This window comes from Mytilus galloprovincialis, chromosome 3 (genome assembly GCF_965363235.1).
Source record: "Mytilus galloprovincialis chromosome 3, xbMytGall1.hap1.1, whole genome shotgun sequence".
In the NCBI taxonomy this organism is placed as follows: Eukaryota; Metazoa; Mollusca; class Bivalvia; order Mytilida; family Mytilidae; genus Mytilus; species Mytilus galloprovincialis.
Window position 1 is genome coordinate 24,124,803 of NC_134840.1, and position 15,314 is coordinate 24,140,116.

Below are 15,314 nucleotides of genomic sequence, written 5' to 3' on the forward strand. Positions count from 1 at the left end.
TAAATACTTGATATAAAAATATAAACTTTATAGTACATAAAAATGTATTTCTTCAAAAAAAGTTGACCGGACGGAATTCACATTCGCCGATATATATGCTTTAAATATATTGAAATAATCGACACAAATGTTAATATCTCTTTTATTTTACCATATTTGTCCATGAAATTAAGAAATTTTGGAGATTTATAAATATGTTATACGAAAATATTAGATTTATAGTAAAAAAAAATATTTTTGAGCAAATAAAGTTGACCGGACGGAATTCGCATTTGCCGATATATGCTTTAAATATATATTGTACTGATCGACACATATGTTAAATATCTATCCATTAAATTAAGGAATCTGTGAGCTTTATAAATATACACTTTATAATAAAAAAAATTGAGCCCATAATGTTGACCAGCACACTAGAAGACCTGATATTTAAAATATTTATTATTTAATTATAGATTACTATCTAATTTTGACACCTATCGTAATCACCAATCAAGCCAATAATCATGTCATTTAAGTTTTCACACCTGAGACATCAACTACATTTAATTGAATTAACTTATATAATCAGTTGGCAATTAGAATCCAATCAAAGATTACAGTGAATTGCATGCACTTTTTATTAAACAATACAAAATCACAGATAAAACTAGATAGCTGAGATCACCAATCTCCCGGTATCAAATCATTTGAAAAAAACAACAACAATGTATTGCAATATAACATATAACATTGAAGGAGTAAACTTGTATTAAGTCGTGTTCTGATCCTTTATAATAGAAAATAAAGGAAAATGGATTAACCTTGCACGGGCATTGAACACAAAGTTACTTTAGTATAATACTGCGCTGTCACTAACTAGTCTGTCACTATATTTAAATTCAGTCATAAAAAAATCACCTTATAGTCTTTCAGTTTCTCTTCCAAAGCATTCGAAGTTTGATTACTATAGAATTCGTTTCTACTGTATCCAGTGGCTTAACTAGATTCTTTTAAAAGTGAGGCAAAATATATTCGCCATTCGGTGAGGGATCTGGCGGCCGTTCAAGACCCCCAGAAGTTATGAAAAAATATTACGCAAAATCGTGTATCCTGAGAGTTTCGCGGACTCTTAGGAGGCACAATTATTTGAGTGTCCCTACCCTTGGAACCTCAGGCTCCAAAAACATTTTTCATATCATATATTTATTGATGTCGCAGATTCTCAGTTTCATGACTTAAATCAGCTGCTTATATATTGTTAATCCTTAATTTTTTTTTATTAACATACATGTATAATCAACGTGTACATCGGCGAATGTGAACACCGTCCGGTTATTTTTTTTTTTGGCAGAAAACATTTTTTTTTATCATGAAGTTTATATTTTCGTATAATATATTTATTAATCTCATAGATTCCTGAATTTCATGGACGAATATTGTAAAATAAAAGAGATATTAACACTTGTGTTGATCATTTCAATATATTTAAAGCATATATCGGCAAATGTGAATACCATCCGGTCAACTTTTTTTAGCAGAAAAACTTTTTTTTTTACTATAAATTTATATTTTCGTATAATTTATTTATAAATCTCACAGATTCCTGAATTTCTTGGACAAATATTGTAAAACAAAAGAGATATTAACACGTGTTGCCGACCAGTTGAATATATGTATAGCGTATAACGGCGAGTGTGAATACCGTCCGGTCAACTTTATTTGCTCAAAAATAGTTTTTTTCACTTATTTTGTTTGATTTTCATAAAACATATTTTAATATCTTTAAGGTCTATAAATATTAAACAAATCTACCGAATAACAAAAAAGTTATGACTATTTATATGTCGTCCGGTCAACCGTCCTGTCACTATCCGGGCAGTCGTCCTGTCATTAGTGCAACCCGTAAAGTGTTGATTATTTTTAATTTCATAATAAAGTATTTGCGACATTCTATTTCATGAATATATAAAATGTGTATTTTTCAGTATGTAAAAAATATAAAAGTAGAAGTTATATTTCAATAATTGTGTAGTAATGGAGTAAATAAAATTTGTAGCAAATAGTTTTACTTTGTGTAATGAACACTTTATCGTCATTTAATTTACTTGTCCTCCATAGACAACAGAGTATGGCACTTCTGACAAAGAAAGATATAAAAGATGTCAGCGACCTAGTAACAAAAAAATTGTAATTTATGAAAATATAAACAGTTATGCACTTGACAAACTTTGATATAGTATTGAATGATGTGTCATTTGTTTATATTTTACATTTCATCATTTGTTTTTTTTCTTTTTCTCAAATGTGAAATGATGAAAAGAGCAGTGACAAGAAGAAGAATTTAGGTGGGTAGTAATGCCCTTTACCGCCAGACGTCAAACGGTCAATTTCGGCTACTGTTAGTGTCAAATTGGTTAAAATTTTACTGTGATTTGTCAAAATATCCTGATTCATTAGAGGTCTGAAACAATTTTCATTACCGTTATTTTGGGAAATCGTCTAAAAGAAATTGTACATTCTATTGTCATTTGGCAAAAATTTTACCGTTATTCATCATGAAGGTACTACTACCCTAATTTAGCGACTAGAAAAAGAAGAATAATTTGGTGACAAGAAGAATAATTTAGCAACAAGAAAAAAAAATTAGCGTCTTAGAAAGTTTAAAATATTCCATCAATTGATATAAATTTATAGAAAAAGTAAATATTTATCATAATAATGCATTGCACGTTTTCTAATTGCTACATTTATTTATCATTATATTATGATATTAATTTTAAGTTGTGTTTCAGAACACTTATATATATCATGTATATATATAGATTCCACAACTGCAACAAGTGTCATTAATATTTCTCCACTCGAGACAGTTAAATTTTAATATTAAAAGCGTGAGGCTTGCCGAGCTTTTGAAATAATTAAAATTTAACTGTTGAGAGTGGAGAAATATCGTAGTACAAGAGTTACAGTTGTGGAATTTGTTTCTCTTATGATTTCCTTCCTTTTCAAAGTTTTGAGGAAAGTTGTGTACTTTTGATGTGACATCATCATGCAGGCATGGTCACTTTTTCATGACTTCACAAGAAGAAAATTCAGAAGAAAACAAGAAAATTTAACGTCACAATTAAATTTCAACCAATCATTTGCTGAGAACAGATTTTTCACTACTCACTGTGAGGAGAAATATTTTTCTCACACGGTCAGGAAATGTGAAAATAGCACCAAAATTCATGAAATTAGAGAAATATTTATCTTATAATGTCTTTTAAAATTATCTTTGTGTTTAAAAATAATTGTCAGCATTTCGATCTGAGCCCAAAAAATATATATATGTCTGTTTCCTATTGCCAAGGCAAATAAATCCAGGTCAGTATAGGTCATTTTTTTTAATTTTTTTTAAATTATTTTTTTGCATTCCCTTTCAGATTTGCAGTCGGTTCAATGTCATGTTTGGTTAGGGTCCTGTAACCCAAAATTTGTTAATCTCTTTAAAGAAGCTATAATTGACTTCTCCCAGTGCCCACATTTTCTAAACCTTAATTGTAGCACATTTGTGCTGGGAGTAGCCATTTTTATTGTTTGGGCAACGGACCGTAAACGATTTTTTTCCGGAATTTAAAGAAAAAATCCAGGGTCAGTCGGGCAACAGGAAACAGACATATTTTTGTTTGACCTTTTCATTTTAAAGTACACTTTTTGTGCAATTGCTAGAATCTGAAACCGATATCTTGGTTTCTTTGCAGAAAACAGTTTATACATTCATACAGTATCTTTAACATATATTCTTTATATCTAATAAAAACTAGACAATCCCTTTCTTCTTTACAAATGTTTAACTTTACTGCATCTATGAAGAGACATATATGTCTCTAATCTATCAATGAGGGGCGTAAAGGGGGGTATCTGCACGGAAGAACGTGGAATAAAATTGCCATTTCACGATGAACGAACAATTAAAAATTTCTTGCACGTTAATCTTTTTACCGATTTCACAAAACACGGTGAATAACGAACCTTTTTCACGGCTGCACGTGAAATAAAAATGGCAAAACACGTTGCACGAAAATAACCCTTTACCACCCTCATCAATAATAAAAAAAAAAATGAAAAATCACTTTATTACTGAACATTTTTATAATATTTATTTGGAATAAGTAATTTTAATAAGATTTTTTTTTCTTTTCTTGTCGCTAGATAGTCATCTTGACGCTTCTTGTTTCTAAGTTCTTCTTCTTGTCGCTAAATAGTCATCTTGTCGCTAAATTCTTCTTATCCCTTGTTGACGCTTCTTGTAGCTAATTATTGAGACCCAAAAAGGAGAGATCTGCATTTTATTGATAAATGTTATAATGACCAAGGACCATTAATTGTCAATTACCAAGTACTGTCAATAAGCATTTTAAGTCATAACAATATTTGTAATAATGAAAAATAATTTAATTTTGGACGTAACACGTCTTCTGATTGGCTGACGTTGTTTTGTTGTCAGCCCATAAACATAATTTTTCATGTGACCGTGATGTCATCAACTTTTTTTCATGATTTACTCCGGTTTAAATGGATTTAAGAATTAAATTATAAGAAATGGCTAATATTTTTTCTTCCTATTCGAAATATCATTAGAAATGTGGTGCAGACTTTAAATAACCGGCTACGAGGGTTATTCAGTGTGCACCACATTTTTGATGTTATTTCTTCATAGTAAACATTTAAGACTCGTTGATTGCCCAATCGGATATTTCTGCTCTTTGTTCAGGTTGTTGTCTCTTTTAAACATACATGTAATCACCATTTCCATATGCATTCTCAATTTTATTTGGGATGCACTTTTGTGCATTCATGGCACTCTAACTAATTAAGATCATCAAGATCTCTTTGTGTTCTGCTCAACTTCTAGCTTGTGACATAGTTGATCACCTACCGCCTTTTTCATTTTGTTTATGGAGATAAGGTAGATCATCGGTATATATTTCCTCAGACAGAATTTTTTCATACTTTTCCAAAATAAAGATTCAACGATTCTTTTTTCAAAAATGTTATAAAAAGTATGGATCACTGTGCTATTGTTCTAGAAATGGGTTGTTCAAAATTGCCCAAATTTTCTTAGATTGTTCATGGAAAAATGCATTTTTGTGCATAAAAGGAAATCAATGAGACAGAATTTTGAAATAAAATATGAGAAAATAGGTTTTACATTATGTTTTGAAACAAAAAGAAAAAATTGTGTCACCGAACTTGTTTTCCTGCTACAGGTAAGTAAAAAAAATATCCCTATCGGTCCAGTATAAATTTTTTTACTTAAAGAGTTATCTCCCCTTAAATGACTAATTTGAAAAATTTATTCTATAAACACAGATATCTGGTATATATGTTAAAACATTTTGTGATAATGCAAAAAATCACTAAGTTATCTTTATATAGGTAAACTGTATAATCAACTATTTGCAAATCTGTCTCCAAATTTGCAGATTTTAGCAAAGAACTATAACAAATGTTTACTGCTATTGTAGAATTCAAGCTGGCGGTATACCATGAATCTACCTTAACAATTTTAATGTTTAATAAGAAATTTATATACCTTATAAGAAATACAGTCAATACATAGATTTTGTTTTGATTTTTCTTCTTCAGAGAACTATATGCAAATCGTGAGAAGAGAGAGAATGGATTTGACCCAGATGGATCAGTTCGAACAACACATAAAATGGTTAGTATAAAAAACACATAAATGGTTAGTATAAAAAACACATAAAACAGTTAGTATAAAAAACTCATAAAATAGTTGGTATAAAAAAACTGGCTTATTTCTAACATAGTAGATTAAGGGCCTTGAAATCTTTGATATTGTTCATCATTTTCATGATTTTAGTGGAAAATTTTAAATAACATAACTAAAAAATCATATAACTGATATAAAATAAGAAGATGATGTATGATTTCCAACTCATTATGTTAGTGGAAAATTTTAAATAACATAACTAAAAAATCATAACTGATATGAAAATAAGAAGATGAGGTATGATTGCCAACTCTCCAACAGAGACCAAATTACATAGAAGTGACCATGTATAGGTCACCATACATCCTTCAACAATGAGCAAAGCCCACACTTAATAAAAGTCAGGTAAAATTTCTGAAGTTGATTGTTTAAAACAGCCATCTTCCTCATAATCACATACAATGGTGTCACTTAATAAATTTTCCTGGTTATTACAATTCCTCTAGATAAGGGGGGATAACTTGGGACATTGGCTTACTGAAATCTGTAGTTTCACTATTATGGTGTTATTTAATAATTGCTTTCTCTCATTGAACTTACAGATTAGATGGAGCTTTATTTTCTTTTTCAGTATAAATATGATTTTATGTATAGAGTACTAGATTATGATGTTTGGGACAGAGATAGTCCAAGATATCCTAAAAAGAAAAAGACCAAAAGTAAAGGGAAGTAAGTATTGGTGTTTTTATAGAAATCACTACCTACATGTAGAACTGAACAACCATGTCTTGATTTAGGCTTGTGTGCAGCATCCAGAATGAAAACAAATCTAATATTTGGCATTTCAAAAGGAAAGGTGAATGGGATATTATAATTTTTATGTATGTTTGCTAAGTATGAGTCAAAAATGTTCACTTGGGGTCAAGCAGCTGAAATTTTCCATTAAACACTTTAAAAAAAGGATACTCTGTTCATTGTATCAATTAGATTTTTTAACCAACTATACTTGTGTAAAGCCTACATTGATAATATCAGCAGGGCTCACGCTACCAGGCGACTTGGGCGAAGAAGCCGCCTTCCCGACCGTCACTTCACTTTCCCCGACCCCCAAAAGCGAAAACAAGTCGCCCTGTTCTTGACAATACTCGCTTTCAGTCACTTCCGTCATCGGACATTTTCAATTTTTACCAAGTTGATGAAACATCAATTTTTTTTTGATAATTAAAGAAATTCAGACATAAACGATTCATTATATTTAGAAAAGAGGTTGAAGCATTGTCTTCGCAGTGTGTAGCAGGTTATATAATAAAAATACAACTTTTTATCACTTCGTTCATTTCCGCAAGTTCCGGTGCTTGTTACTCGAAAAAGTACATCAACCTAAATTTCGGCGGCAAAATAAATTTGTTACTTCATTTTAACGTGATAAAAGTTGCCTCCAGTAAATGTTTAATCCATTTATTGCATTAAAAACGTCATGTTTCTTTCCAAATAACTTGTCAAACATCGTTTATTTTTGTAAATTTTCTTGCATTCGTCCGCCATTGAACGATTTCTAAACTACGGATCTGAACCGGACCAGCTATGACCGAAATCCGTACTTTTACAATAATTACTACGGACGCACGGATGGAACAGCTGACAGAAGAATATTGATCCCAAAGGGAAATACGCATTCCACACGCATTAAGAGACTTTTGGTTACATCTAATTGATTGGTGTATATAATTCCCTATTTTTTTTTATGGATTGTTTCAAACTATTGATTAAAGTTGCTTAACTCTGAGACTATTATACTAATATCAATATATTATGGCCCAGCTTAATAACTTTAATATTTTTTTATGAGAAACACTGAATTTCATACACAAGATAATTTTTAATTAAATTGTAATTGATATATTATAATTTCTTTTACATTTTTTAAAATAAAACATTTTTTTTTTAGTGCTAGATATTTAGTTGGTAGTTTCTCACAAGAACCTTAGTAAAACTTAAACAACTTTTAATTTCAAATGTTACTTTAATTGTAATTTTTTTTACTCAGATATGAATTGAACAGTATAAAAAGAACATTATTTACATATGACCCTTTATACTATTGTAAAATCCAAACATTGTAGCACACCGCGCGAATAAGCACTTCTCTTTCAAATCTCACCACTTCTCCCTATCAGTTTCAAAAAGAGAAGTCACTTCTCCCTATAATTCTGAAGTAGTGTGAGCCCTGATCAGGTCATACTTGATACCATTTAGTAAAATACTGTGGTGATATTTATACATTCTTATTAAATTTTACATTGTGTGAAATCTTTTTCAATATCATAAACATGTAGGAATTTCTGAAGAGTTTAATAAATAGCAGCATGTTATGGTTATAGATATATGGAAATAACAAAATAATCACTGTGTACAAAATTTGTTAAATGTTGTGTTTTTTTATACGCCCGTCAAAATTTTGACGGGACGTATTATGGTATACAAATGTCCGGTGTCTGTCCGTCTGTCTGTCCGGCTTAAACATGTCGCACCGTAACTTGAGAACGACTTATCCAAATTTCATGAAACTTAACATAGTTGTTTCTTATGATGGTCAAATGATCTGTATACTTTTTGGTGAAAATAAGATTAAAACTTTTTGAGTTACGGCACTTTGTAACTAAAACAGGGGTGTGTTTTTTTCACATGTCGCACCGTATCTCAAAAACGATTCTTGATTATGGCTTAAAACTTAAAACACTTCTTAGTTATATTAATCTTAATATCTGTATACTTTTTGGTGATGATTCAAAATTTTATTTTTGAGTTATTGAGTATTTTGTAAAAAAGGGGGAGTTTTTTTTTACATGTCGCACCATATCTCAAAAACGATTTATGATTATTGCTTAAAACTTTACACATGTCTTTGTTATATTAATCTGAAGATCTTTATACTTTTTGGTGATGATTCAAAATTTCATTTTGGTGATATTTAGTTTTTTGTAAAAAAAAAAAAACAGGGTTGGGGGTTTCACATGTCCCGCCGTGTCTCAAAAACAATATATGGTTATTGCTTAAAACTTTCTCAGAAACTATTTATGATTATTGCATAAAACTTCCACACAAGACGTCGGGCGTATCATGCGCTCATGGCGCAGCTGTTTATTTTGTGTATATATTCAAAAACAACATTTGAGACTGTGAAAGGTAACATCTGTATATCAGATTTTATTGGTATGTCCATGTATCAGAATTAATGCTTTCATTTTAAGCGATCAATAGAAGGTCAACTCTGAGGTTGCCAGTTTGAATCCTGTTGAGGCAATATGAATGTATGAGTTTGGCTAAGATTTTTATTGACAAGGATTATCTGTTTTCTTACCAAAGTTTTTTGGAGGATACACTGGAATACTTAACCTGTAAAAACCGTTCATAATCATATATCCAAAGTTGGTGAAAATTGCATATAAAGACAACAAACAATCATCAAATTGAGAATGGAAATGGGTAATGTGTCAAATAGACAACAACCCTACCATAGAGCAGACAACAGCCAATGGCCACCAACGGGTTATACATGTATAACACATTAAACAAAAAAAGAATAATTCATGGTTAAGAGTGGCATGCAAGCAATATTTATTTTCCTATAAACTTTTTTAATGTGTTGAATTTTAGTTCTTTTGGAGAAGAAAACAATGAAAAGGGTGAACATGGTGAAGGGAGCCAAACTGGGGATAAATCAAAATGTATCAATCCTAAAATCCGTCATACAAGCAGACGTATGGTGCTATACAAAGAAGTGGATAGACTTGCTACCAATGCTACTAAAGTATTTGTAAGTATTTACATACACTCTTACATCATAGCCATGTAGAACTATCAGCTGCTACCAATGCTACTAAAGTATTTGTAAGTATTTACATACACTCTTACATCATAGCCATGTAGAACTATCAGCTGCTACCAATACTACTAAAGTATTTGTAAGAATTTAAATACTTTCTTACATCATAGCCATGTAGAGTTATCAACTGGTTCTCAGTTCAAGGTCAAGGAGTAAATAGACTATGTCATAAACTTAGTGAAATTTTGCATACTGGTACAACTCTGTAAATTAGAACAGAAAATCTGAAAAATAATTCCTTTAATTGCAAAACTATTATGGAATTGAATTCATCATTTGAAAAGTATCAAAACTTTTAATAATATCTACAAGTAAGTCAACTTAGCAGAAATAGTCAAATGACTCCTTGTATGAGTTTGAATACATTTGTACCTTAGCATTAAATAATGATTTAAGCTCTTTCAGCATTTTTTTTTTAGGAATCTATAGTTGATAAAGATTTTAATTTATCTTTAAGTAGTCAAAAAGTTAAATTGACTCCTAGATAAATTGGTTTCACTTTTGTCTTCAGAATCTAACAGAAATCACCCTTTGTTTTACCAATTTTGTTTTATGCAGATAATGAATAAAATCTCTAAAATAATGTTTTTAATATGTTGTTTAATGTTTATATCCATTGTGTATCATTTTAGGAAACCCTTCCAATAGATAAACTACAGGTTATTCACAGATATAGACCTAGTTACCATGGTAAAATAGATGACATACCAGAAACTGGGAAAGTGCAAAATTATACACGTCATGTTGGTGCTGTTCTTAAGTCTCAGGATTATGTAAATTATTATATCAAAGAAGGTAAAATAAATACATATATATAAAAGTTTTAAGAATGTTTTAATAGCCTAGAACAACATTGTAAATATGTATACATCTCCAAAAATCAGGATAGATACTTTTGTCTGTTTTCATAAATAAACCTACACGTAGTTGAAAAAAACATTAAAATAGGTGCTATTAGGGTACAGTTACAGTTTTGTACAATAATCAACAGCTACAGTAATAGATGGATCTGATAATAATTATTTAGTGGTCAACAATATATAAAAATATTAAATTGTACAAGAAGTTTATTTTCTTGTTTAACAAAATCACATCTCATACCCTCTTTTTAAACAAATTTATAAAAATAAAAAAATAAAAACAATAGTATAGAATTTACATATATGCTGAAAAGGAAGTAGGCATAATCTTGAACTATGTATATAAAAAAAGAAAAAAACACGTTTTTTTTGTAATTTCAGGTCTCCAGACAGGTGATGCTTCAAAATCAAAAAGATTACAAGAAATTCCAGTAAGAATATTATAGTTGTTTGCTTTAATACTTAAATGTACAGTTTGTATGTATACTAAGGAATTTTCTTAGCATAGCTTGTTCCTAGTACATTGAGAGCATAAAAGAAATAGATCTTTGCATTCAATCTTGGTTTTTTTTCTTCCATCATGGAATTTCTTTCTATCTTGAGTATTTGAATAGAAATTATGTCATAAACCTTTCAAAACCTTTAAAAGCCAGATTGTAATTGTTTTAACTCTAATCTTACCTCTTGAAGTGTGAATTAGTTGCAATGTTTTCCCTTTTATGTGAAATATATATGTATTGGAATAAAAGAACAATAACTGAATTTTGATTGATTCTAAAGGGTAAATCTGATTTTGATACTATATTTTTTCCTGATCATGCTAATTGGTAAAAAAAATGTGAAATTTTTCTCTGTTTAAATTTTAGAAAGAGAAGAAAGATGCAGACAACGAAGACAAAAAAGACAGCAGTGAAAATGTTGATGAGGATAAAAAGACAAATAAAGTCAAGAAACAGGATAAGCCAAAGAAGGAATTAGAACCTGTAATAAAAGTAAAAGTAACAGAAAAAAAGAAAGATTAATTGGGGCATAAACAGTTAAACTTTGTAATTATTTATTGTTTGTGATAACTTATTTTTAATGCAAACATAACACAGCTTCTGCTCAGTAGTCTTTTGCACATATTTATAAGTATGTTACTTGGATAAAAAGATGAGACATAATATTGTATAATGTGTTTGAAGTCACAGTTTAAGTGTATTTCGACAGCATTTAAAAACGTGAGCATTTTATATACCTATTACAAATCTAATAAGATCACACTGTACTTTAAGGATAATTATTTCTGTTCTGACATAGATTTATTTAGAAAAACATGTCAACCAGCAAAAAATGCTGTTTTCTTAAGTTTTGTTGAAAATTTACCAGCATTTACAGTAATTATCAGGATTTTCTATCATTTTCTTTACCAGGGTAAATATGTTTTCTGATTTGAAATAATGTCAAGAGAATTGTTAAAATTGAAACTTTATTTTGTTTTATCTCTACATTTATCATTAATCTTGTAGTTATTACCAAATGGGGATGCTTGTTAAAAGGTAACATTATGTACTTGATTTTAAAGATGTCTGGCTTCTTCCAAAATAGGTCCATACTTCTACTTGTTTGTGTCCAGGATTTTGATATTACTTGGTCTCAAATTTCTTGAAACAAATGTTACATCTCCACCCAAAAAAAATTATCAAGTTTTTGTAAGTAACTTCAGTAGCTCAAATTTCCTTTCAATAGATATATATAGTTAAATTTCATTTTTTTTTTATATTAACATAAGTAAATCAAAGAAATATACATCATTTTATATTATTATATTTATATATGGTATATACCATTGTTTATATGTAAAAAGTACTATTTTACATTAGCCCTCAATCTTAGCAATAGGCAAAGACTAAATAAAAATCTTTGTTGTGATTTCTGTGATATTACAAAGTTTTTAAGGCCTTTTTTTAAGTAAATACCTTTTGTGACATTGTGTTATCTGATTGTACATATTCTTTAAGAACATTTTACTATTTATAGAATATTTGTCATAAATTAATGTTTTGCTTGTGATTGTGACAAAAGTTGTGTACTGAAAGAGATCCTACATTGCCTCGCCAGTGCCATCAATGTTACGAAAGTCATTGATAATTGATTGATTCATAATTACATGAGAGTTATATATTTTCATTGACATTTACATACATTTTTTATTTATAAGCTCCCTAATTTTAATACAATTTTAGACCTACACATGATATATAAAACAAAATTTGAGGTATGTAAAGAGTTTCTATAAATATTATGGATATTTGATGCCCTTATATATATGACAGTTAATCTTTGTTATAAGTTGTAAAGTTACATGCTATGAATTGTTGGAAGTAATTTATTACAGTCTATATGTTAGATATATTTGCTTGTTAAGTTTTTGTTTTGAATATGTTTTATTTGAGTCAAATTAAGCTTTAGAATAAGAAAACAATAAGACTAAGAAATAAACAGACTTTAATAAGGTGGTACACACTAAATGTTTTTATTTGTGTGTAACTTTTATAGGGTTTAAGCAGGTGAAACATAATTCACAGAATATAATTTATTTATATATGTGCATGTTATAGGTTGACCTTATATTTCCAATGATTGTTTTGGGGTTTGATATAAATCAAATTTATTTGGAATGACTCATTCCTCTGTGATAAATGTTATTGCTTAACAATTTAATATTTACTTTTTAATATAAAGTTTAAATTTGTTAAGTACCCTTTATATCGCAAAAAAATAATTTACAGTGCCTTAACAAGTTATATAATTTTTCATTGGTATAAAAATACTTTACTGCTGAAGTGTATTAATTCACAGGAGCCCACGAGGATTTAAATATATATGTCTTATACAAAATCCAAGAATAAAAGTATTCCATAATATCACATGCAATATCTAAAAAGTTATTGAAGGATAATCATGGAAAAAGAATGTCAACAAATAACTATCCACTTTCACTAATATCAGTTAACGGTGCTTATTTGATTAAGGTAAAAATGTTCGTAGCTTGTCTCATATCAATATAGTAGTAATTTTATTGTTTCTTGTGATTATTTTTATTGTCTTTTTCTTGTGTTTATTTTTCTTGTTTTTTCTTGTGATTATTTTTATTTTTTCTTCTTGTGATTATTTTTTTATTGTTCTATATATAATGATTATTGTTATTGTTTCTATGTATAGTGATTATTTTTATTGTTTATATGTATTGTGATTACTTATATTGTTTCTATATATTAATTGTTATTTATTTTATTTTTATTGATTGCTTTTATGTAGTTTATAGAATGAAGTGCTATTTTCAGACTTTAAGGTGCATTTATATTTATGTCCAGTATAAAGGATGCATTTACAAAAGGTGCATTTAAACATGTTTGTTAAAAGTAGTCTTTCATTGTCAGGATTGGTAATATCTTATTTATATCTCTAAATATAATTGTCTTAATCACAAAAAAAGATATATGTATTAAACAGATTTATTAAACTATTTAGTTGGCTTTTATGAACAAGTTTGGTAGGAATCTTTCTATTTGATTGATTGTCAACTTTATATGGAATGACTCTTCTTGTTGTCACTGAATCAACTGTTTAAGGAATTTTCTACATTGAGATATCGTTCATTTTACTACTAGACCTATCAAAGAAACAAGACACGATCATCACATTGGTGTCTAGATAAGAAAAGTTTGACTGATTTTACTGAAGAATGAGTACATGTTGTCTGTTCTATGGTCGGATTGTTGTCTCTTTGACACATTCCCCATTTCCATTCTCAATTTTGATATTTCCCCGAGATTCAGCTAGTAGCCATCACTTTTGTGTTGACATGAATTATCATTTATATTGTCGTTACTATAAATTAACTACACTTTGACTATTACCTTAGCTGTATTTGGCAAAACCTTGTGAAGTTTTGTGTCCTGGATGCTGTTCAACTGTATGACCGTTTTAACTTTTTTTTATTGCAGTCTTTGATGAGTTTTATGTGGATAAAATGTGTGTGGGGTACAAAATTGTAATCCTAACATCTATTTAATGATGTTTTTTTTATATAGTGAATAAGTAACAATTGCAGGTGAGCAATACTGGCTACTGGCTCTTTTGACTATTCTTTGTTCTTAAATTTGAAGTGCTATCATTTGTTATTTATTTATTTTGAAGTTCTATGATTTGTTATTTACTTATTTTGAAGTGCTATGATTTGTTAAATATTAACTCATTGTATTTTTCTCTGAAAGACTTAAAATTTCAAATGTGATAAAAGTTATCAAATTTTTCTAAACATAGATGTTAGAAAATATCAGATGTTAAACACACTTTGAGGCTAACTTTCAGATTTTGTATACTATGGTACTCATAAAAAAGATTCAAACTGTAGAAAAAATTATCTTTATATTCATTAAAAAAAGAATCTAGTGCTTTATTTTTTATTTTCCAATGTTATGTGCCCATTAATGTATTTTTTTATAGCAGGTGTAAAATTCATATAGTTTCATGACATGTCAAGCGTTGACAACCTTGAGTAAAAACTGTAATGTCTGGTAGAGATGAGCTGCTAGAATACATCACTGTTTCCAGCTTCATGAAAGGTTTAATCAATATGATGAAGTAGCTATAGGACATGGTTGCTAATACAATCACAAGTACCTGAAACTCATCAGATGTCCAATGTTTCTGTCATATGCAATATAAAGTCAAATTACAAAGTAAAAGTTACAGGAAAATTTAAAAGGCAAAGTCCTTAATCAAATGGAACAATCAAAAGCTGAAACACATCAAACTACTGGATAACAACTGTCAGATTCCTGACTTGGTACAGGCATTTTCTTATGTAGAACGTGGTGGA

At 29.2% G+C, this 15,314-nt stretch overlaps 1 protein-coding gene across 2 annotated transcripts; it reads left to right on the plus strand.

Annotated features, from left to right (window-relative positions):
* The first annotated feature begins 2,063 nt into the window (after window positions 1–2,063).
* On the plus strand, window positions 2,064–14,884 carry LOC143067473 (uncharacterized). 2 transcript variants are annotated; one of them, XM_076240772.1, is made up of 7 exons: window positions 2,064–2,169; window positions 5,614–5,689; window positions 6,333–6,430; window positions 9,359–9,518; window positions 10,220–10,382; window positions 10,829–10,878; window positions 11,314–14,884. In XM_076240772.1, exons 1-7 carry the CDS (start codon window positions 2,111–2,113, stop codon window positions 11,467–11,469), a joined length of 762 nt encoding a protein of 253 aa, XP_076096887.1. In that variant the 5' UTR covers window positions 2,064–2,110; the 3' UTR covers window positions 11,470–14,884. The 2 variants fall into 2 exon arrangements, with proteins under 2 accessions (XP_076096887.1, XP_076096888.1); XM_076240773.1 differs by lacking the exon at window positions 2,064–2,169 and adding an exon at window positions 2,212–2,327.
* Window positions 14,885–15,314: the final 430 nt, after the last annotated feature.